General features: G+C 49.5%; 1 protein-coding gene across 1 annotated transcript; it reads left to right on the forward strand.

Annotated features, from left to right (window-relative positions):
- Positions 1-927: 927 nt before the first annotated feature.
- Positions 928-7,873, forward strand: LOC144669522 (uncharacterized). Its single transcript, XM_078531992.1, has 4 exons — positions 928-1,021; positions 3,872-3,907; positions 5,590-5,680; positions 6,429-7,873. Exons 1-4 carry the CDS (start codon positions 967-969, stop codon positions 6,589-6,591), a joined length of 345 nt encoding a protein of 114 aa, XP_078388118.1. The 5' UTR covers positions 928-966; the 3' UTR covers positions 6,592-7,873.
- Positions 7,874-21,828: the final 13,955 nt, after the last annotated feature.

Below are 21,828 nucleotides of genomic sequence, written 5' to 3' on the forward strand. Positions count from 1 at the left end.
GCGAGGGAGAGTGACATTGAGTGAGGGAGAGTGACACTGAGTGAGGGAGAGTGACACTGAGTGAGGGAGAATGACACTCAGCGAGGGAGAGTGACATTGAGTGAGGGAGAGTGACACTGAGTGAGGTAGAGTGACACTGAGTGAGGGAGAATGACACTCAGTGAGGGAGAGTGACATTGAGTGAGGGAGAATGACACTGAGTGGGGAAGAATGACACTGAGTGAGGGAGAGTGACACTGAGTGAGGGAGAGTGACACTGAGTGAGGGAGAATGACACTCAGCGAGGGAGAGTGACATTGAGTGAGGGAGAGTGACACTGAGTGAGGGAGAGTGACATTGAGTGAGGGAGAGTGACATTGAGTGAGGGAGAATGACACTGAGTGAGGGAGAATGACACTCAGTGAGGGAGAGTGACATTGAGTGAGGGAGAGTGACATTGAGTGAGGGAGAATGACACTGCTTGTGGGGGGGAGAGTGACACTGACTCATGGTTCACACAGCTGTACAATGAGGAAGGGGTCGGTGCAGGATTTCAATTGGGAGCCCCAGGGACTGACTGGGTTGTTTTTGGATTGGTCACTCACCCTATCTGCTTTTGCTAACCTGTGCTGTGGAACAATTAAACTCTTCCATCTCATGTTCACCTTCAAGCTTTGTTCCCTAATAAACTTTAAAACCTGGGTAATGAGCTTTGGCTCCAGGGTTCCGTTTGCAATACAACTTTCAAGTTTCCAGAGGATGGTTTTGCCAAAAACAATCTCCAACACCCCACCTCTTTCATCACCCCTCCCTCATCGGCAGGTTCCACCCACCTCAAGTCTTCCCCACCCTGGGGGTGTTTCTAAGATAATGAGCTCAGAAGGGGTAATAAAATGCTGCCATGGTTCTCCTGAGCCCTGATCTTTCTGTCTCCCACACTGAGCTCACTGATAGCTGAGGCACACTCGGACCAGGAACTGCACCAAGATGAGGACCCTGATTCTGCTCTGTCTCTGCGCATTGGCTGCTGTCTGCCTGGGAGGTAGGAATCTTCAAACTATCTTACTTTAACCTCCGGAGCTTTCCTTTATTCAAAGGGAGCTTCCTCATACTGTGACATTCTGCTGTCCACTTGTTGACTTCAACGTGTTTTTGCCAATTGTGTCACATTTGCACCCCTACCAGATGTGAATAAGTTTTAAGTCCGGTTTAGTCGATGGCAGCGTTACTGGGAATATTTAACCTGGGTTAATTACCAGTATGAGTAACAGAAACTAATGCCCCAACTTTTGCCTCATTGCCCATTGGTTGTCAGAGAAGTCAGAGGATTCTGACCATATAAATAATGATCTCTTGATGAAGGGTGTATGTGTGTGTGTGTTGGCTTTGGGTGAGGACAGTTAGGAAGGAGTGTGGCAGCTTTCATTGTGGAATATAGAAAACAGGAACTTGCATTTATCTAGCATCTATCATGTCCTCTGGGCACCCAAAAGTGCTTCACAGACAATGGATTATTCTCAAGCGTAGCCGCTGTTGCAATGTAGACATCCCAGCAAGCAAATTTGTGCACAGCAAGATCCCAAGTCAGCGACAAGATAAGTGACCAGATAATCTGAGCTTTAGTGATATTGCAAAGTGATAAATGCTGACCAGGGCACCTTATTAACTCTTTGAATAATGACACCAAATGTTTTTATCTGAGCAGACAGATGGAGTCTTGCTTTAACATCTCCTTTGAAAGATGGACCTCCAATAATTCAGTGAGTGCTCCCTCAGTATTGGGTCAGTCCAGCTAATGTTCTCAATGACCTTTCACACATGACCTTCTGACTGAGGAGGCAAGAGCATTACCCACTGAACTACTCACCGCCCTCACAGGTAAAGAGTTGGCGCTTTGCTGAGCGTTACTGGTGCCCTCAGCCACCGCCTTCCCCCCACACCCAAGATCACCAGCACCCTTAGGAGACAAAATGGAAAATGACAGGAAAGCTTATTAACCAAAAGTTTAAAAAGGGCTAATAAAGTGCGGAGGTACAGTCAGTGATATCTGGTCATACTGTGTTACAATGGGCAATAGCCAGGCTATATCAAGGTTAAACTTTTAGAATTTCCACTTTGCCTCTGTCTTCAATATGTCTATCGATGTGATTTTTAACAACTTACCCTCCCACTTTAAAAATGTTTCTGTATCTGAACTCTCTCTGCCCCTCCACCCCGTCTAACATTTTACCATTTAGTGTTTGTATCCTCTCCTATTCCTCTTCCCAAAATGTATCATCTAAGCATCGCTTATCTTCTGCCCCGTCAATGTTACAACCTCCTTCACAGTTTCTAACCCTCCCTGTCATCTGTTAATGTTGAGATTCTGCCCTTTATGTCCCAGTCCCAATGTTAGCACAGTCCCTTGTGTATGATGGTAGCACAGAGCTGTGTAACAGGGTTCAGGAAGACTCTGTCAAAGCAGTGAGGAGCCTGAGCCCATGTTTTACTTTCATTTCAGATCTACTGGGATCACACTCCCCTTTGATGAAAGCAAAGTGCAGCAGATGCTGTAAATCTGAAATAAAAACAAAATGATGCTGGAAAACCTCTGGAGGTCTGACAGCTTCTATGGCGAGAGAAACAGAGTCAAGGTTTCAAGTCCGTATGACTCTTCTTCAGAGCTCTGAAGAAGGGCCATACAGACTCAAAATGTTAACTCTGTTTCTCTCTCCACAGATGCTGCCAGACCTGCTGAGTTTTTCCAGCATTTTCTGTTTGTATTTCGCACTCCTCTTGTCTTGTTTCACTCCATGTCCTTCCTCTCTGGAGTTGGTTTATGTAAAAATAAACATTCCCTCCCACCACCACCGACGCACAGTAGCCGCACTGTGTACCATCTACAAGATGCACTGCAGGAACTCACTGAGTCTCCTTAGACAGCACCTTCTAAACCTGTGACCTCTACCATCTTGAAGGACAAGGGCAGCAGATAGATGGGGACACCACCACCTGGAAGATCCCCTCCAAGTCACTCACCATCCTGGCTTGGAAATATATCGCCGTTCCTTCACTGTCACTGGGTTAAAATCCTGGAACTCCCTCCCTAACAGCGCTGTGGACCACATGGACTGCAGCGGTTCAAGAAGGCAGCTCATCACCACCTTCTCAAGGGCAACTAGGGATGGGCAATAAATACTGGCCTAGCAACTCCCACATCCCGTGAGCAAATATAAAAGAAATGTATCTTTCCCTGTTTTACTGGGCCAATCTTATTAACATCTTTCAGTCATCAGTGATGCAGCCACCTCCACCCTGTTGCCCAACCCTCGCCTGCTTCTACTGTTATTGTCCAGTCATATCCAGAGAATATTGTTTCAGCTATTGTTCCTCTTCCCACCTTCTCACATAGTCAAGTGTGGAATTCCCCAAGGATCTATCCTGGGCTCCCTGCTCTTCCTCCTCAACATGCTGCACCTCGGCGTCATCACCTGCAAGCACACTGTCCGGTTCCCCAGCCCCAGCAAATGTTGGTGTTTTCAAATCCTGCTCTCCCTATCTCTGTAATCCCAAACTGCCCGGCAACACCTGCCCCCCAGCCACGAGGTCTCTGTGCTCCTCTCCTTCAGGCCTCTTGAGCATTCTTCACACTTACACTGGTGGCCATGCTTTCAGCTGTCAAACCCTGAGCTCTGGACTCGCCTCCCCAAACCTCTCTACCTCTTTCTCCCGCTGTTGTTGTTGAAGAGAACGCACATTTTTTAACATCCCCCCTTCCTCTAGGACTGGCTGACCCGCTGATTATTTCCAACAAGCGCATGTTTTGTTCGGTCTTACTAGTTACACACCTCACTGCCAAGACGAGTGAGTTTTTAACCCGTTCACCCTCTCACTGCTTTGTTCTCTCTTCCAGCTCCCAAAGAATTCATAGGACCATCTGAGAAGGAAGGTCAGTATCTTTAACCCATATTGACTCGGTAAAGAGGAGAGAGAGAGTGAATGGCAGCAGGGAGAGTGAGGGGCGAGCAGACGGGCAGTGAGGTGGACGAGGGAGAGTGAATGGAGGGGGGCTGGGGGCTGGAGAGAGATTTGGGTGTGGGGATTAATCTCCCTGCGATGCCTGGACTTGTGAGGGGTTGTGGGGTTTGTGTGTACTCATTGTGGAGAATCAGGAACTGAGTTAAGGGCCTGATTGTTGCTTCCTATGAAGTGCGAAGTTGGGAAAAGAATCCAGCACTGAACAAAACTGTAATTTCTAATCCACGTGATGGAGAGAAAGTATTCAACTGGCATTTAAAACCCAGCTGATGTCATCTCAAACCCACAATGAAACCACTGCCCTGTAATGATGCTAATTACCTTTTATCCTCTATATAATGCCCTCTCTGGTCTTGATAATCCTATATTGTGATTGTTAAATGCAATATAATCCCGTAATTACTCATAACACAGTGACGGGCAGTATTATTCTGGATAAGTTGACAGTTACTGCCAACTGTTTTTATCGGTTGTCTGTTTGCTGAGATCATATTGTATGTTTTATATGGAAAGTGGTCAGGTTAATGGACAGTAATTCAATGACAGATACCCAAGCAGATCGGCACAAACTCTCTTGTGGTCTCTGAGATCATTCGTGCCCCTCAGTTCAACTCCTGAGGATTCTTCAGTGTCAACTGTACCTGTCTCAGCTGGAAGGGCTCACAGAATCAGGCCAGAAGGAGGCCATTCAGCTCATCATGTCTGTGCTGGCTCTTCGGGGTACAGGTCCCAGACACACTGACTCTCACTGGGGTACGGGTCCCATACACAATGACTCTCACTGGGGTACGGGTCCCACACACACTGACTCTCACTGGGGTACGGATCCCACACACACTGACTCTCACTGGAGTGCGGGTCCCACATACACTGACTCTCACTGGGGTACGGGTCCCACACACACTGACTCTCACTGGGGTGCGGGTCCCACACACACACTGACTCTCACTGGGGTACGGGTCCCACACACACTGACTCTCACTGGGGTATGGGTCCCACACACACTGACTCTCACTGGGCTAGGGGTCCCACACACACTGACTCTCACTGGGGTGCGGGTCCCACACACACACTGACTCTCACTGGGGTACGGGTCCCACACACACTGACTCACACTGGGGTACGGGTCCCACACACACTGACTCTCACTGGGGTATGGGTCCCACACGCACTGACTCTCACTGGGGTGTGGGTCCCACACATACTGACTCTCAGTGGGGTATTGGTTCCACAGGCACTGATTACGCTCTATCACACAACTTCAAGTTATACCTCATCCCAGTCAATGCAGGTTATTTGATGGAGAGGCATCACCACTTGCGTTTACCCCACATCCTCTTGCAGCACCAGTTACTGGGCAGTGAAGAATCTGAGTTGACTTTCCCTCTCCCTACCCAGGGCCACTGATGTTGACTCTATCATTACCACTGTCCTGGGCTCTGCTCAGTGTGGCTCACTCACATGAGCCCTTTGCAATTCCATATTGTGGGTTACTGACCCCTGTTTAACCTTTCGAATGGACTGCATTCTTGTTTTCAGTTGTGTTTTGTCGATTCCTTGCTCTTTAATCCGAGACTTTAATATCTTCTTTAGAAACCTTTATGGACAAACAATCTGCAAACAACTTTGTGAGGAGAAAGAGACACACATATGGCTACTATCACCACGTCCCCTCATACGAAAGGTGAGCTCTCCGCTAACTCAGACATGTGCTGCTTTGAGTTAAAGTCTCTGCCAAACCTTTAAATGTTTCATTTACATCATCAGTAACGTTCTGATGAGAGACAGAACACCTCACAGGAATGATGCATCACGGAACATGGGTCTGTGTCCATATATCCCCACACGGTGATGGAGAATGGTGGCACAGTGATAAAGTCGCTGGACCACTAGTAGTGGCCAATGCCCTGGGGACATGGGTTCAAATCCCACCATGGCAGCTAGTGGAATTTAAATTTAATTAGTAAAATCTGGAATATAAAGGCTAGTCTTTGTAATGATGACCATGAAACTATCATTAATTGTTGTAAAAACCCATCTGGTTCACTTATATCATTTAGGGAAGGAAATCTGTCGTCATTACCCGGTCTGGCCTACATGTGACTCTAGACCCACAGCAATGTGGTTGACTCTTAAAGTGCCCTCTGGAATGGCCCAGCAGGTCACTCAGTTCAAGGGCAATTAGGGATGGGCAACAAATGCTGACCTTCCCAGTGACACCCACATCCCATGAAAGAAAGAAAACACAGTGAGTGATAGGATGCATTTCTGTGACTGCAATTCCCCAATACAATGTTCCGGTCACCTGTCCTATAGAGTCTCTTTATGTGGCTCGATGTCAAAGTTTAATCTGATAACATTCACTGTTAAAGGTGCTATATAAATATAAGTTGTCATTGTAACACTAACACTCCTGTGTTGTCATGTTTCAGTGTCAGAGAGATCTACAAGAGTCCCGCTGAAGTTAACAGGGAATACTGTGACGGGGACGATAACTGTGGAAAGGGTTACCCCTACGCGGCCTATGGCAAAGGCTATAGCTATGCGGGTTACTATGGACAGCAAAGACCATATTACTACAGTGCCAAGCATTGAACGCATGCAAATCGAATCGGCCCTCCCCTCCCCCCTTGTCAACCAGAGCCAGAGGTTAGAACGATAGAGTTACTGGAAATATGAAAATACTTTTGATGCAATTAAACCAGGGAAGGGAAAGTACAAGTGATATGTCAAGTAGTTCCTTACTTAAAAGGGGACTGTTTCACTCCCTCCCTCCAGCTACCCATCACCAATGAAAGGGTTTTTAAAGCTGTGCTTTGTAGTGGGTATATAGAGGCCCCATCTCCCCCATTAAACTCCTGCCATGCTTTTTTCTACATTAGCCATGAAGACAGTCTTTGATAAGCAGTGACTTACGTGGGTAACTGGATCTCAAAGGTGGCTTTCAAAGGTTAAAGGGTAAAAGCTAAAGCAGAATAACTTTTCACCATGTCACAGGTGGGGCGGTGGTTCTATCACTCTGTTGGTGGAACCCTTAACCACCCTTCACCTTCAGAAGTCATTTCAACTTCCTGCTGTAAAGACTGTCTGGAATGGAAATCATTTGTGCCCTCAAAGCAATCAAACAAGATAAATATTTTCAATGTGGCCAAAACACATTTGAGACTCTTACTGGGGAATGAATTCAGAACGAGGAACAGTGAGTGGCAGAGAATCTTTTGAGTTCTGTGATGGTGCTAAGGGTGCAGTTGAGCTTGGGTTTGGGTCTGAGCTGGTCCCCTTGGGGAGGAGATGGGGTTATGCCAACAACAGCAAAACAGAAAGGAAAGGAATAAGTCTGATGATAAATGAAAACATAATGGAGGGGAGCTGCTGGAGAAAGCCTCGCCTACTTGAGAATGGGGGTTTAGCAGGACATAGTCCTGGGGCGGTCTGGTGAGGAATAAGAGAGAGAGAGAGAGCAAATAGCACCTTCTCCACTACAACAGCAAACACTAACTACCCAACAGCAAGCACACATCTGGTCCACTATTCTCAGTAACAGTATTGTTCTAGCCTGTGAGACTCTTCAGGAGCATGAAGGATAGTTAAATGTTGGCAACTCTGAAAGCCACGACTGACGGGAATAAAAATGTGTACATTCTAATGATATTATAAGGCACGGACAGATTAGTTTCTGATTGATCATTAATAATATGCATGTCTCCAACATCCCATTCCATTTATTACTCCTTTTACAATCACTGCCTTGTCTCTTTTATGTCCTTCTCAGTGTAAAGTTCCCTTCCTCTCCGTAGTGAGATATCACTTCAATATGCATGTACTGCTGTACTTCTGTGAACTTAGCGAAAAAAATAAATAAAATGCATTCTCCCTCCTTTCATTGTCTGTTTTCTCCAAGGGTCAGTTATTGAATTGAACTGGAATGTTCGAGGGGACATAGGGATTGGATTGGATAAGGAGCTACCGTGTAAACTGAGCACATTTTTACTGATAGAAATAAGGTCGAGAGACGACGATGTTTTTTTTAGGGTTTTAAAGGGACTGGTTAAAGTCCACAGTGATGAGCTGCTTCACTTTGTCCCGAACAGTCAGTACAGAGGACACGGCCCGAGCTTGAAGGGAGTAAACTCACAAACTGATCTACAGAAATAATATTTCAGCGCGAGTGACCAACTTGTGGAATTGGTTCCCTATGGAAGCAGTGGGAACTGTTCATCCTGATTCATTCCAATCAAATTAGATAGATTTATTGCCGAAAGTATTATTTGGGGGAATCTAGGGTCTGAGCATTTTGAGACATGACGTGTGGTGAATGGAGTTTGGGAGGAACAGGTGAGTTTAGACCTATAATTCCCAAAGTTCTCCACCACTGGGAGTTTTCCTCACCTCATGTCTGGGTGTGTTGTAGACTCATTGATAGAGATTGATCACTGGGATTAGTCAATAACTCCATTCTCATTGAAGCATGTGACCACAGGATGGGAGAACGAGTCGGTTCTTGCTAGTGATCCCTATGTTCCTATATTTCGGAATTATGATGCTCTCTGATATCCTGGTATAGAGACTGGTTTATTTCAGTTGAGATGCCACCAAGCTGTATGCCTCCAACGACAGCAGTGAGGTGACCATGAGTTCGGGCAGGAGACTGGGAAATGAGACAGGTTGACCCTAGGATTAAACCCAATGTAATGCAGAGAAAGGTGCTGTTGAGGTTATCTGTACTAAACTATACCTGTGAGAGAGACAGGGTGGATTCCTGGATCTTCCACATCTCTCAACATTTCCATTTTTTTTATTCATTCACTGACAAGTCTGACATTTATTGCCCGTCCTATTTGCCTCAAGTTGGTAAATGGTTATATGTAACACAAGCAACCACGGCAGCCAATTTTACACAGCAAGATCCCACAGAGATCAATGAGATGAATGACTTGTCGGGGTGGGAGGAATGGCAGAGGAATAGGACCATGAAACCCACAAAAATTGGGAGATGGAGGCTGGTGTCAATGTCTCATCCAGTAGCTCATTACTACACCAGAGGGTCAGCCTTCAGCAGAGTCTGTAGTTGGCAATGGGGTTCGAGCCCACAGCCTCCTGGGCCAAACCCACAATGTTGTGACTCAGAGGAGAAGGACTTGTCTGTGGCAAGCACTCAGCACAATCCTGACAATATCAGTGATTCACATTAGGCAGCCCTGCCTGGAGGCTGCCCCAGTGATTCACTCACTCTCAGGAGAGCAGATGAACAATTTATAGGGCTAAGAATAACCTCGATGTCTTAGATGATTGGGGGGGGGATGGTTATCTGATTGGGGTTGAGGGGCAGTGAAGGCTTCTACTGCCCAACTTCCTACCCCTCAGGATTAAACCTCAGAGTTAGAGAATGAGGCAGCACCTTCAGGAGAGGAAGGAGAATATTGGGAGTTGGGGGGGAGGTGGAAATGTTGATGGCTGGAGTCAGCCATCTCAAGCCTTGTAAACTTCCGCAATCTCTCCTTACTGACCCCTCGCAAACAATCGCGGTCACAGAATGAAAGAGCTGTGAGAATAATTCCCCCTCTCTGACATCAAGCTTTCTCCAAGTGTTTCTCCTGTGTCAGTTATTGAATTGAACTGGAATGTGTTGCTGTAGGACCTGTCTGCAAGGCAGCATCATTCAGGTTAGCAACAGACCTTGTTCCCTAGAGTGGTTTAAGGAAGTCCATCACCACATTCTCAGGATAACGTGAAATGCTGAATAAATACCAGCCTCTCCAGCAGCACTCACATTCCAAGAATGAATTTTTAAAACTTCCCCAGGCGCTGTGATGAATTTTGCAGGTATGAATGAATTCAGTTCGTCAACACAATCTACACATAGGATTTCACTTCACTTATTTTACGACTGGCAAATTTCAGACACCAAATATTCAGCCTGTTTACATACTGATTTGATGCAATGTTTTCATGTTACACCCCCGCTTCCAGGGACTTTGCCTGCTCACTGTCCAGTCAGGTACAACAGTCCGTCCATGCGAACATTTAATTGACTCTAGCTGTGAGTGCCAATGTATACAAGACCATACTATCCAGACTGGGCTCATCCAAAGTCAGAAAACCATTTCAGGCTCATACACCATTATTCCAGACGTAGGAATCTGGGGAATGTCCACAACCTCATTTCAATAAATGTTTACATTTATATTTAATACTTTTTCCTGAAATGTCCTTGATATTTACCAGCGGAAGAATTTCACCTGTATATTAATGTCCCATGTCAATGGAATAGGGGGGGGGTTTGAGTTCAGGCTTCTGCCAGGTACCAATCAAGGCATCAAGTTGAGAAAGAAGGAACTTGTCTTTATATAGTGACTTCCACAATGCCTCACAGTGAATGAAGTGCAGCTATTACCATGGAAGGATTACAGCACAGAAGGAGGCCATTTGGCCCATCTTGTCCATGTCAGCCCGAGGACACCCAGGTGCCCTTTCTAATCCCACCTTCCTGCACCCGGCCCATAGCCCTGCAGCCGACAGCATTTTAGGTGCAGATCCAGGTACTTTTTAAAAGAGTTTAGAGTTTCTGCCTCTACCACCAACTTGGGCAGCAAATTCCAGACACCCACTACCCTCTGTGTAAAAACATTCTTCTTCATGTCCCCCTTACACCTTCTGCCACTTATCTTGAATCTATGTCCCCTGGTTCTAGAATTCTCCATCAAGGGAAACAATTTTATCCTGTCCACTCCATCTATTCCCCTCATAATTTTGTACACCTCAATCAATTCACCTCTCAGCCTTCTTTGTTCTAAGGAAAATAACCCCAACCTATCCAATCTCTCCTCGTAGCTACACTTTTCTAACCCTGGCAACATTCTTGTAAACCTCCTCTGCACTCTCTCCAGAGCTATTGCATCCTTCCTGTAATGTGGTGACCAGAACTGCACACAATACTCCAGTTGTGGCCTCACCAGTGTTTTATACAATTCCAACATTATATCCTTACTTCTATATTCTATACCTCTGCCAATGAAGGAGAGCATTCCATATGCCTTCTTTACAACCTTGTCTACTTGAACTGCTGCCTTCAGGGACCTGTGTACTTGTACGCCAAGATCTCTCACTTCATCTAACCCTCTTAGTATATTCCCATTTTGTAATCCCTGTAACTGTTTGACCTCCTTAAAATGTATTGTCGTTATGTAGGCAAACATGATAGCCAATTTAAGCACAGCAAGATCCCACAAAGAACAATGAGATACTTGACCAGGTAATCTTTTTTCTCTGTTGGTATTGGCCAGGACACTAGGAGCATTTCACTGCCCTTTCTTTCAATGGTCCCGTGGGGTCTTTTACACCGACCTAAACAAACAGACAGGGTCGCAGTTTAACTTTTACATCGATAAGTTGGTGCCTCCAACAGTGCGGCACTCCCTCAGAACTGCACTGGGATGTCAGCCTGGATTATGGGCTCAAGTCTCTTCAGAGTGCGTTCAGACCCACGATTTTCTGACCCTGGGGAGAGAGTACAACCCTTGAAATGCCAAAGGGCTAGGCAGAGGGAAAAGGTCAGCTAATGAAGGAACATTGGCTGCTCTTAGGGACATCCACTGATGAAAGATGGGGGATACTAAAGGCATTTCCAAAATGGCACTTAATGTAGATGCTCCCTGAAGGTGTGGGAATGTGGCTTCAGGAGTAGAAGGTCTTAGGGTGACATTGTCCTAACCGTTATAGGCAGAAAATGATACCTTTAAAGCCCTGAACCCCTGGCCACTGTGAATTTCAGTCTCAACATTGGGCTCTATGATGAAGCAATCTGCAGCCGAATAGACACCAACACTTGCAGGGTCGACTCACAATAAAAGATGCGCATTTAGAAGAATGACAACCCGAGCAAGAGTCAGTATCTTCAGAAAAGGAAAAGGGGTTGAAACGAGATGAGAGTTATACCATTATGGGATATGTGATTTCAATTCTTGTGCTCAAAGATTTGGTGAAAGGCGATTTTTACTGTCTGCTATTCTATTTTGGATCCTTAGTGTGATTGGTGGTTTTGTCCTAATCTACGCAAGATACTAAATATGATCTAAGTGATTATTTAAAACTGTTTTCTTCCTCTGTAAATAATATCTGTAGCAGAAGGGACAAAAGACTTTTTAAATATGGCCTCAGGCCAAAAGGGTGTGGAATGTTAGACAATATTGTCCCCCTGCACATGATGTAATGTAAACTTCTTTGAACAAACATTGATATAATCTCCCAATATAAACCCAGTGATCATATGCTTTTCCACAAGGCTGATTTTGGAAAATTGCTTTTGGAAAAGCTACTGATGGAGCCAGAGAGGATTCGAATCCTTTCTCTCTCACATTTCATAGTTTCAGGTAATCCAGACAGTGTGTGGCCAATCCTGATCGTATGTCCGCAGTTTGGCTCCCCATCCCAGCCCTGATTCTCATCCCTCTGTGAATGCAGCCCTCAGGAAACAGGTCCCAGTCCAAACACAAGCTCCATTAGCTGGGTGGATGATGGCTGATTTGTGTGCACCCACAGGAAGCACATTCACTTGACAATCCCCAATTGCTGAAGTTGTTCTCTCTCTCTCTCTCTCTGCTGCTACACTGCGAGTCAGTCAGGAGAGGAACCATGGGAATGGATAGTGACAATCCTGCATTCATATTCTCCCTGTGCTCTCGATTAGGGTAATGCATTTTCTCCAGAATAGGTATCATTCCAGGCAGCTAGTAAATTACTGCTCTCCCTAATGCTGATAAAAGGTGAAAAAAAAAATGGGGATACTTTGTTCAAAAACCTGGAAGCTTCCTTGGAATTAATTACTCTGTTTAGAGTTAGAGGGTGCACTGCATTATAACAGGAGTGCATGATTTAACTGAATGGTGGAAGAGACTCGAGGGGCTGAATGGCCTCCTCCAGTTCCGACATTCCCCAATATTGCTGTTATTTAGAGGAATGGGAGAATTGACAGGGGTGATGCCAGGTGGGTCAGGTTGTACTGGAGGAACTGGCTACTCATCTCCCAGTACATCCACATTAGGATAGACAAGCAGCAGTATCTTCATTTGCTGGAGGAACGGTTCTGAGAAGTTTGTGTTTGCTAGGAGAGCCAGGACCCATCTTTCTCATCAGCCACAAGCAGATCTGTAGCCAAGTTCCACCTCTGGCACCGTACTAAACTTTAATACACTGGGAGGACTGCAGACATCAAGAAAATCAGTCAGCAGTGGATAGATGTGAAAACCAAGTCACTGATGCCACTCTCCACTTTTCACATCCTCAGGGTATCCGAAAGCATTTTATAATGAACAAAGCACATTGGAAGTGCAGTCACTGTTGTAACACAGGAAACATGGCAGCCAATTTCTGCACAGCAAGATTCCACAAAGTAAAATGAAACTGTGACTAGGTTTCTGTCGGGATAATAATTGGCCAGGATAGCAGAAGAACACACCTACTCTTCGTCTAAATGCTGCAATGGAATCTTTTCCATCCACCTGAGGAGGCTTAGTATAATGTCTCATTCAAAGACTCATCGAGGGTCCGACTGACCCTCTGGCAGTGCAGCACTCTCTCAGTACTGACCCTCTGACAGTGCGGCACTCCCTCAGTACTGACCCTCTGACAGTGCAGCACTCCCTCAGTACTGACCGTCCGGCAGTGCGGAACTCCCTCAGTACTGACCCTCCGACAGCGCAGCGCTCCCTCAGTACTGACCATCCAACAGTGCAGCACTCTCTCAGTACTGACCCTCCGACACTGCGGAACTCCCTCAGTACTGACCCTCCGACAGTGCAGCACTCCCGCAGTACTGACCCCCTGACAGTGCAGCACTCCCTCGCTACTGGCCCTTCGACAGTGCTGCACTCCCTCAGTACTGAACCTCCGACAGTGCAGCAATCCCTCAGTACTGACCCTCCGACAGTGCTGCGCTCCCTCTGTACTGACCCTCCGACAGTGCAGCAATCCCTCAGTACTGACCCTCTGACAGTGCAGCACTCCCTCAGTACTGACCCTCCGACAGTGCAGCGCTCCCTCAGTACTGACCCTCCAACAGTGCAGCACTCCCTCTGTACTGACCCTCCGACAGTACATCACTCCCTCAGTACTGACCCTCCGACAGTGCAGCGCTCCCTCAGTACTGACCCTCCAACAGTGCAGCGCACCCTCAGTACTGACCCTCAGACAGTGCAGCACTCCCTCAGTACTGACCCTCTGACAGTGCAGCGCTCCCTCAGTACTGACCCTCCGACAATGCAGCCGTCCCTCAGTACTGACCGTCTGACAGTGCAGCGCTCCCTCAGTACTGACCCTCCGACAGTACAGCACTCCCTCAGTATTGACCCTCCGACAGTACAGCACTCCCTCAGTACTGACCCTCCGACAGTGCAGTGCTCCCTCAGTACTGACCCTCTGACAGTGCAGCACTCCCTCAGTACTGACCCTCCGACAGTACAGCACTCCCCCAGTACTGACCCTCCGACAGTGCAGTACGCCCTCAGTACTGACCGTCTGACAGTACAGCACTCTCTCAGTACTGACCCTCCGACAGTGCAGCACTCCCTCAGTACTGACCCTCTGACAGTGCAGTGCTCCCTCAGTACTGACCCTCCGACAGTGCAGTGCGCCCTCAGTACTGACCCTCCGACAGTACAACACTCCCTCAGTACTGACCCTCCGACAGTGCAGCACTCCCTCACTACTGACCCTCCGACAGTGCAGCACTCCTTCAGTACTGACCCTCCAACAGTGCAGTGCTCCCTCAGTACTGACCCTCCGACAGTACAGCACTCCCCCAGTACTGACCCTCCGACAGTGCAGTGCGCCCTCAGTACTGACCGTCCAACAGTACAGCACTCCCTCAGTACTGCCCCTCCGACAGTGCAGCACTCCCTCAGTACTGACCCTCCGACAGTGCAGTGCTCCCTCAGTACTGACCCTCCGACAGTGCAACACTCCCTCAGTACTGACCCTCCGACAGTGCAGCACTCCCTCAGTACTGACCCTCCGACAGTGCAGCACTCCCTCAGTACTGACCCTCCGACAGTGCAGCACTCCCTCAGTACTGACCCTCCGACAGTGCAGTGCTCCCTCAGTACTGACCCTCCGACGGTGCAGTGCTCCCTCAGTACTGCACTGGCAGTGTCAGCCTGGATTTTGTGCTCAAGTCTCTGGAGTGACATTTGAGGCTATAACTTTCTGATTCTGAAATGAGAGGGGTACACACTGAAACATCAATTAATACAAAGAGTTTTCTTGTTTCAGATACCTGCAATGACCTGGGGCTCCTGCATTGACACCCTCTGGGAGTTAACCTCAGGCTTTCTTGCTGAGCTCTGCAGTTTAACCCTGCAAAGAGGCATCACATTGGAGACCAGGGGAGCAGGAGGTGTTCCCAGGGCCAAAGGAACAAAACCCTAATGTTACAGGCAGCGAAAGTGCCAACGGGACAAAGATTTTAAACAGTTTTCACACAGGAGGCTTTCCTTAACCACGTACCCACTACCCACCACCCCCCTCCCTCCCACTGCCCACCACCCCCTCCTTCCCACTACACACCACCCCCTCCTTCCCACTACTCACCACCCCCCTCCCTCCCACTGCCCACCACCCCCTCCTTCCCACTACTCACCACCCCCCTCCCTCCCACTGCCCACCACCCCCCTCCCTCCCACTGCCCACCACCCCCCTCCCTCCCACTGCCCACCACCCCCCTCCCTCCCACTGCCCACCACCCCCCTCCCTCCCACTGCCCACCACCCCACTCCCTCCCACTGCCCACCATCCCCTCCCACTGCCCACCACCCCCCTCCCTCCCACTGCCCACCATCCCCCTCCCTCCCACTGCCCACCACCCCCTCCCTCCCACTGCCCACCACCCCCTCCCTCCCACTGCCCACCACCCCACTCCCTCCCACTGCCCACCATCCCCTCCCACTGCCCACCACCCCCCTCCCTCCCACTGCCCACCACCCCCCTCCCTCCCACTGCCCACCACCCCCCTCCCTCCCACTGCCCACCACCCCCTCCCTCCCACTGCCCACCACCCCACTCCCTCCCACTGCCCACCATCCCCTCCCAGTGCCCACCACCCCCTCCCTCCCACTGCCCACCATCCCCCTCCCTCCCACTGCCCACCACCCCCTCCCTCCCACTGCCCACCACCCCCCTCCCTCCCACTGCCCACCACCCCCCTCCCTCCCACAGCCCACCACCCCACTCCCTCCCACTGCCCACCATCCCCTCCCACTGCCCACCACCCCCCTCCCTCCCACTGCCCACCACCCCCTCCTTCCCATTACTCACCACCCCCCTCCCTCGCACTGCCCACCACCCCACCCCCTCGCACTGCCCACCACCCCACCCCCTCCCACTGCCCACCACCCCACCCCCTCCCACTGCCCACCACCCCCCTCCCTTGCACTGCCCACCACCCCACCCCCTCCCACTGCCCACCACCCCACCCCCTCGCACTGCCCACCACCCCACCCCCTCGCACTGCCCACCACCCCACCCCCTCCCACTGCTCACCACCCCACTCCCTCCCACTGCCCACCACCCCCCTCCCACTGCCCACCACCCCGCTCCCTCCCACTGCCAACCAACTAACCCACCCTCAGTGCCCCCACTGTCCAATTACCCCCTCAACTGCTCACCCCCCCACCACTGCTGACCTTCCACAATGCCCCACTTCTCCGTGTGGATATTACAGGCAATGATTTACTAAAACTCAGAAAACGGTCATAGCTGCTAGAAATGTACAATCTGGAAATGTACAGTTTGCTGCAGCTTATTGTGTAGGTCAGCAGATCACAGCAGGAACTGCAATGTCCTTCCCTTTGTGCAGTCACCTTGCCACACCTCAGCTCTGTGCCTCCACCCTTGCGAGTCCCTCCCCAAGTGCCCCCTCCCCCAAGTGCCCCCTCCCCCAAGTGCCCCCTCCCCCAAGTGACCCCTCGCCCAAGTGCCCCCTCCCCCAAGTGCCCCCTCCCCCAAGTGACCCCTCGCCCAGGAGTTCACCCCCTCCCAGGCCTGTCTGCTCCTCTAGGAGTGCCTCTGCCTGGGAGTATCCCCTCCCAGGGACTGCCCCATCCTCCAAGGTTGCTTCCCTCAGGGATTGGGCCTCTACCCTGAGTGGACCTTCCCCTTGGGAGTGGACCCATCCTACCCTGCCCTGATTTGCCTCCCCCATCCTTCCATTGAGGTTTAATTCCTGACCCAAAGCAGAGTTTAGAGAAAAGCAACACACTTCCCAACAGCCCAATGGCTCACGCACTGAATGAGCTGCCATGTGGAGCTCCACCGAGACCCTGGGTCCAGGCTCCAGACCTGGACCGCTCTGCATTTGCTGATGTCAGGTTTGAGGATTGGAGTCCGGACACTGCAAGTGGTTTCAACTAGTGGAACTGAGGGGAATTCAACCTGTGTTCCTCATCCTACTCATCATCAACAGTGGCTCACACTCTTATCCCATTTATAACTTAGCGAAATGTCCCAATGAGGCCTAATCCACCCAAAACGGATGCTGAGATACTTCAGAAGATATTGGGACAGATCAGCAAAGCTCAGTCAAAGAGGTGGATTTTAAGGAGCGGCTTAAAGGAGGAGAGAGCGGTGAAGAGGTTTAAGGGAAGGAATTTCAGAGTTAGGCCCCAGGCAGTGAAGGCATGGCTGTCACTGGAGTGATTGGAATCGGAGATGTACAAGAGGCCAGAATTAGTGGTGTGTTGAGGGTTGTGGGGCTGGAGGAGATTACTGAGACAGGGAAGGGACAACGCTATGGAAGGATTTGAAAATAAGGGTGACAATTTGAAAATCGACGCCGGGTGACAGTGTAACTAACAAATAAAAGATGCTTTTCAGGAGAACAAGCCACCCACAAGCTCACCAGCACCTTCTCAAGGGCAATCAGGGATGGGCAATAAATGCTGACCCAGCCAGCGACGCCCACATCCCGTGAGAGAATAAAATAAAACATTCTGAATCTGAGCCTGTATCTGACAAACACCTGAGCTTGAAAAATTGGTCACAGTTGATCACAGCAAGTGGCAACTGGAACTGCCTTAGCTGCAGTGTTAGTGACTGGGTCAGGCGAATATATATAACTTTCTCTTTCATAAGCATTCATTCAGGCAGGGTACAGACGCTGTCATTTAGCTGCCAGACAGACTGAAGGCTGTTCCTCTTTTCCCAGCAGGGCCAGTGGAAAACCCACTGTCTGAGCTGAGGTGGACCCTCCCAGCCTCTGGCAAAGCTCCTCAGGCTTTGCTGTTCCTAGGAATAGTTTTTTTTTTAAAAAACCACAACAAAATAAGCTTTAATTGTTTCCTGCCACAAGTGTTCCTTTGCAGGATTACAATTACCCGACCCCAGGCACCACGTTATCTTTCCAAAGTCAGTTTCTCATTCATCAAAGGATGAAACACTCCAACCCTGGGCTCTGCTGAGTTTTATAAAAAGCTCTCTCGATCATGAGTGAGCAATGATTGTTCCAAGGTGAGAACATTAGCATTGTTACCAAGGCTGTTGTCACCACAGGACAACATGGGAAACTTAAAGGTTCTCAGCCGCGTTATTAAAAAGAAAAGAATTGCGCCTTTTTGAACTCAGGATCGCTTTTACAGCCAATGAAGGACCTTCCGAAGCGATGTCACTCCTGTGATGTAGCAAATGAAGCAACCAATTTGTGCACAGCAAGATCCCACAAACACCAATGATTAATGATCAGGCAATCCATTTCAGTGATGTTGGGTGAGGGATAAATGTCGACCCCAGGACATCAGGAAGAACTCCCCAGTTTTTCTTAAAAATAGTGAGCATGATACCTATAACAGCCACCTAGATGAGCCCTCAGTTTCATTTCTCATCTGAGCGATGGTATCTCTCACACTGCAGCAATCCTTCATTACGGCCCCTCCCAAAGGGCAAAATTCTCCCAGTATCACCCCTCTGATAGTGCAGCACTCCCTCAGTACTGACCCTCTGATAGTGCAGCACTCCCTCAGTACTGACCCTCTGACAGTGCAGCACTCCCTCAGTACTGACCCTCTGACAGTGCAGCACTCCCTCTTTACTGACCCTCGGACAGTGCTGCACTCCCTCAGTACTGACCCTCGGACAGTGCAGCACTCCCTCAGTACTGACTCTCTGACAGTGCAGCGCTCCCTCAGTACTGACCCTCGGACAGTGCAGCACTCCCTCAGTACTGACCCTCGGACAGTGCAGCACTCCCTCAGTACTGACCCTCGGACAGTGCAGCACTCCCTCAGTACTGACCCTCGGACAGTGCAGCACTCCCTCAGTACTGACTCTCTGACAGTGCAGCACTCCCTCAGTACTGACTCTCTGACAGTGCAGCGCTCCCTCAGTACTGACCCTCGGACAGTGCAGCACTCCCTCAGTACTGACCCTCCGACAGTGCAGCACTCCCTCAGTACTGACCCTCCAACAGTGCAGCACTCCCTCAGTACTGACCCTCCAACAGTGCAGCACTCCCTCAGTACTGACCCTCTGACAGTGCAGCACTCCCTCAGTACTGACCCTCCAAGAGTTCAGCACTCCCTCAGCACTGACCCTCTGACAGTGCAGCACTCCCTCAGTACTGACCCTCTGACAGTGCAGCACTCCCTCAGTACTGACCCTCTGACAGTGCAGCACTCCCTCTTTACTGACCCTCGGACAGTGCTGCACTCCCTCAGTACTGATCCTCGGACAGTGCAGCACTCCCTCAGTACTGACTCTCTGACAGTGCAGCGCTCCCTCAGTACTGACCCTCGGACAGTGCAGCACTCCCTCAGTACTGACCCTCGGACAGGGCAGCACTCCCTCAGTACTGACCCTCGGACAGTGCAGCACTCCCTCAGTACTGACCCTCCGACAGTGCAGCACTCCCTCAGTACTGACTCTCTGACAGTGCAGCACTCCCTCAGTACTGACTCTCTGACAGTGCAGCGCTCCCTCAGTACTGACCCTCGGACAGTGCAGCACTCCCTCAGTACTGACCCTCCGACAGTGCAGCACTCCCTCAGTACTGACCCTCCGACAGTGCAGCACTCCCTCAGTACTGACCCTCCGACAGTGCAGCACTCCCTCAGTACTGACCCTCCGACAGTGCAGCACTCCCTCAGTACTGACTCTCTGACAGTGCAGTGCTCCCTCAGTACTGCTCAGAGCGTTAGAGCTTGGATTATGGGTCCAGGTCTCTGGAGTGGGGCTCAAATCCCAGGACTTTCTGAGTGTGAGGTGAGTGCGCTACCCACTGTGACACACGGTCATGGGATGGACCCAGGCTCAGTTATGGACTTGCAGCCAATTAGCTGACCATAGTCAGGCTGTCAGGAGGAATGCTCCAGTTGGGTTAGGAGTGCCTGGGATGGAAGGAGGGGAAATCTGTCGATGTTTGCACATCTGCTTGTTGATGACTGATCCCTGCTGGATGGGGGGGTGGGGTGGCGAGGGAGGGGGGTGGGAGAGAGGGGTGAAGGCAGGATGGGGTTCTCATGCTCTCGATATCCAGTCAGTAAATGACCAGCTGAATAATGGCTACTTCAGTGAGTGCCCCTGGGACAGGCAGTCCCACCCATTCCACATCCCAGAAAGTGCAGTACTGGCTGGGGACAAGCAGTTGAAGACAGTGATATCTCCATATCCTTTGTCCTGTCAATCTCCCAGCTCCCCACTAAAACTGGACTTCCAACCCTACATCAAGTTTAGAGCACAGAAACAGGCCATTCAGCCCAACTGCTTCTAGCCCATTTTAATACTCCACACTAGCTTCCTCCTAGCCCTGTCTCACCCAATCAGCATAACCTTCGATTCCTTTCTCCCTCAAGTGTTTATCCAGTTTCCCCTGAAATGTATCTGCACTATTCACCTCAACCACTCCCCGCGGTAGTGAGTTCCACATTCTCCCATTCCCTGGGTAAAGAATTTTCTCCTGAATTCCCGATTGGATTTGTTAGTGACTGCTTTATATTCATCATCCCTAATTCTGGTCTTGTCCACAAGTGGAAACATTTTCTTTATGTCTATCCTGTCAAACTCCTTCATAATTGTAAAGAGCTCCATCAGGTCACTCTGCAGACTTCTCTTTTCTAAAGAAAATGGCCTCTGCTTGTTTAGCCTTTCCTGGTCATTCTGACCTCCTAATTCCCCTCTGACAGGACGTGGATAGTCGATGTTTCTGGCACAGTTAGAGTGTTTGGAACAGGGGCAGGTCTGAGGGAATTGGCATCTACTCACTGCTTCACTCAGTCACTGGGTCAGGATACTGGACAGCCACACAAGTCCGCTTCCTCTGTCTGTATCGCGTCTAAGATCATCCACTGAAACAGCAGGGGAGAGATATCCATTCAAACAGTCACGTTTCTCAACATCATCAGGCAGTGCGATTTCAGCCCCTATCAGAACGAGACAGCATAGGATTCACTTCAAGCCCGGGGAGTGTAGAAAGCGTTAACATGTGCAGCTGAGACAGGGCCGCTCTGACTGTTTATCACAGCCAGAGTCACTGTGGTTTTCTATAAGTTACAGTATAATTTGACTGTAACTATACACAGAGCCTTCACCAACCCCAGGAACTCACCACTCTGTCATTTTCAGCTGATGCTTACGCTACCTTTTAATCAGCTGAAAAACTCAAAGCCTCTCATTCAAAACAAAAAAAATAAGAATTAGTCTCTGGAATATTATGACACGAGTTGGTCAGTGAGGTCACGGCCAGGTGTAAGACCCAGTTACACCGGCCAAAGGTTCCAGGTTCAGTCCCTGCTCAACATGAACTGAGTGCTGCTGAATGTCCACAGACTGGCATAAGGAACTGGGAGTCGAAAT

Source organism: Cetorhinus maximus, chromosome 29 (assembly GCF_964194155.1).
Source record: "Cetorhinus maximus chromosome 29, sCetMax3.hap1.1, whole genome shotgun sequence".
Taxonomy (NCBI): domain Eukaryota; kingdom Metazoa; phylum Chordata; class Chondrichthyes; order Lamniformes; family Cetorhinidae; genus Cetorhinus; species Cetorhinus maximus.

What these genes read in the sequence shown, in the direction of transcription:
- LOC144669522 (XM_078531992.1), top strand. Translation starts at nt 967, where the DNA reads ATGAGGACCCTGATTCTGCTCTGTCTCTGCGCATTGGCTGCTGTCTGC. An exon ending in AGGACCATCTGAGAAGGAAG is followed by an intron (nt 3,908 to 5,589) that starts GTCAGTATCTTT and finishes TATCTTCTTTAG; the next exon opens with AAACCTTTATGGACAAACAA. An exon ending in CACGTCCCCTCATACGAAAG is followed by an intron (nt 5,681 to 6,428) that starts GTGAGCTCTCCG and finishes GTCATGTTTCAG; the next exon opens with TGTCAGAGAGATCTACAAGA.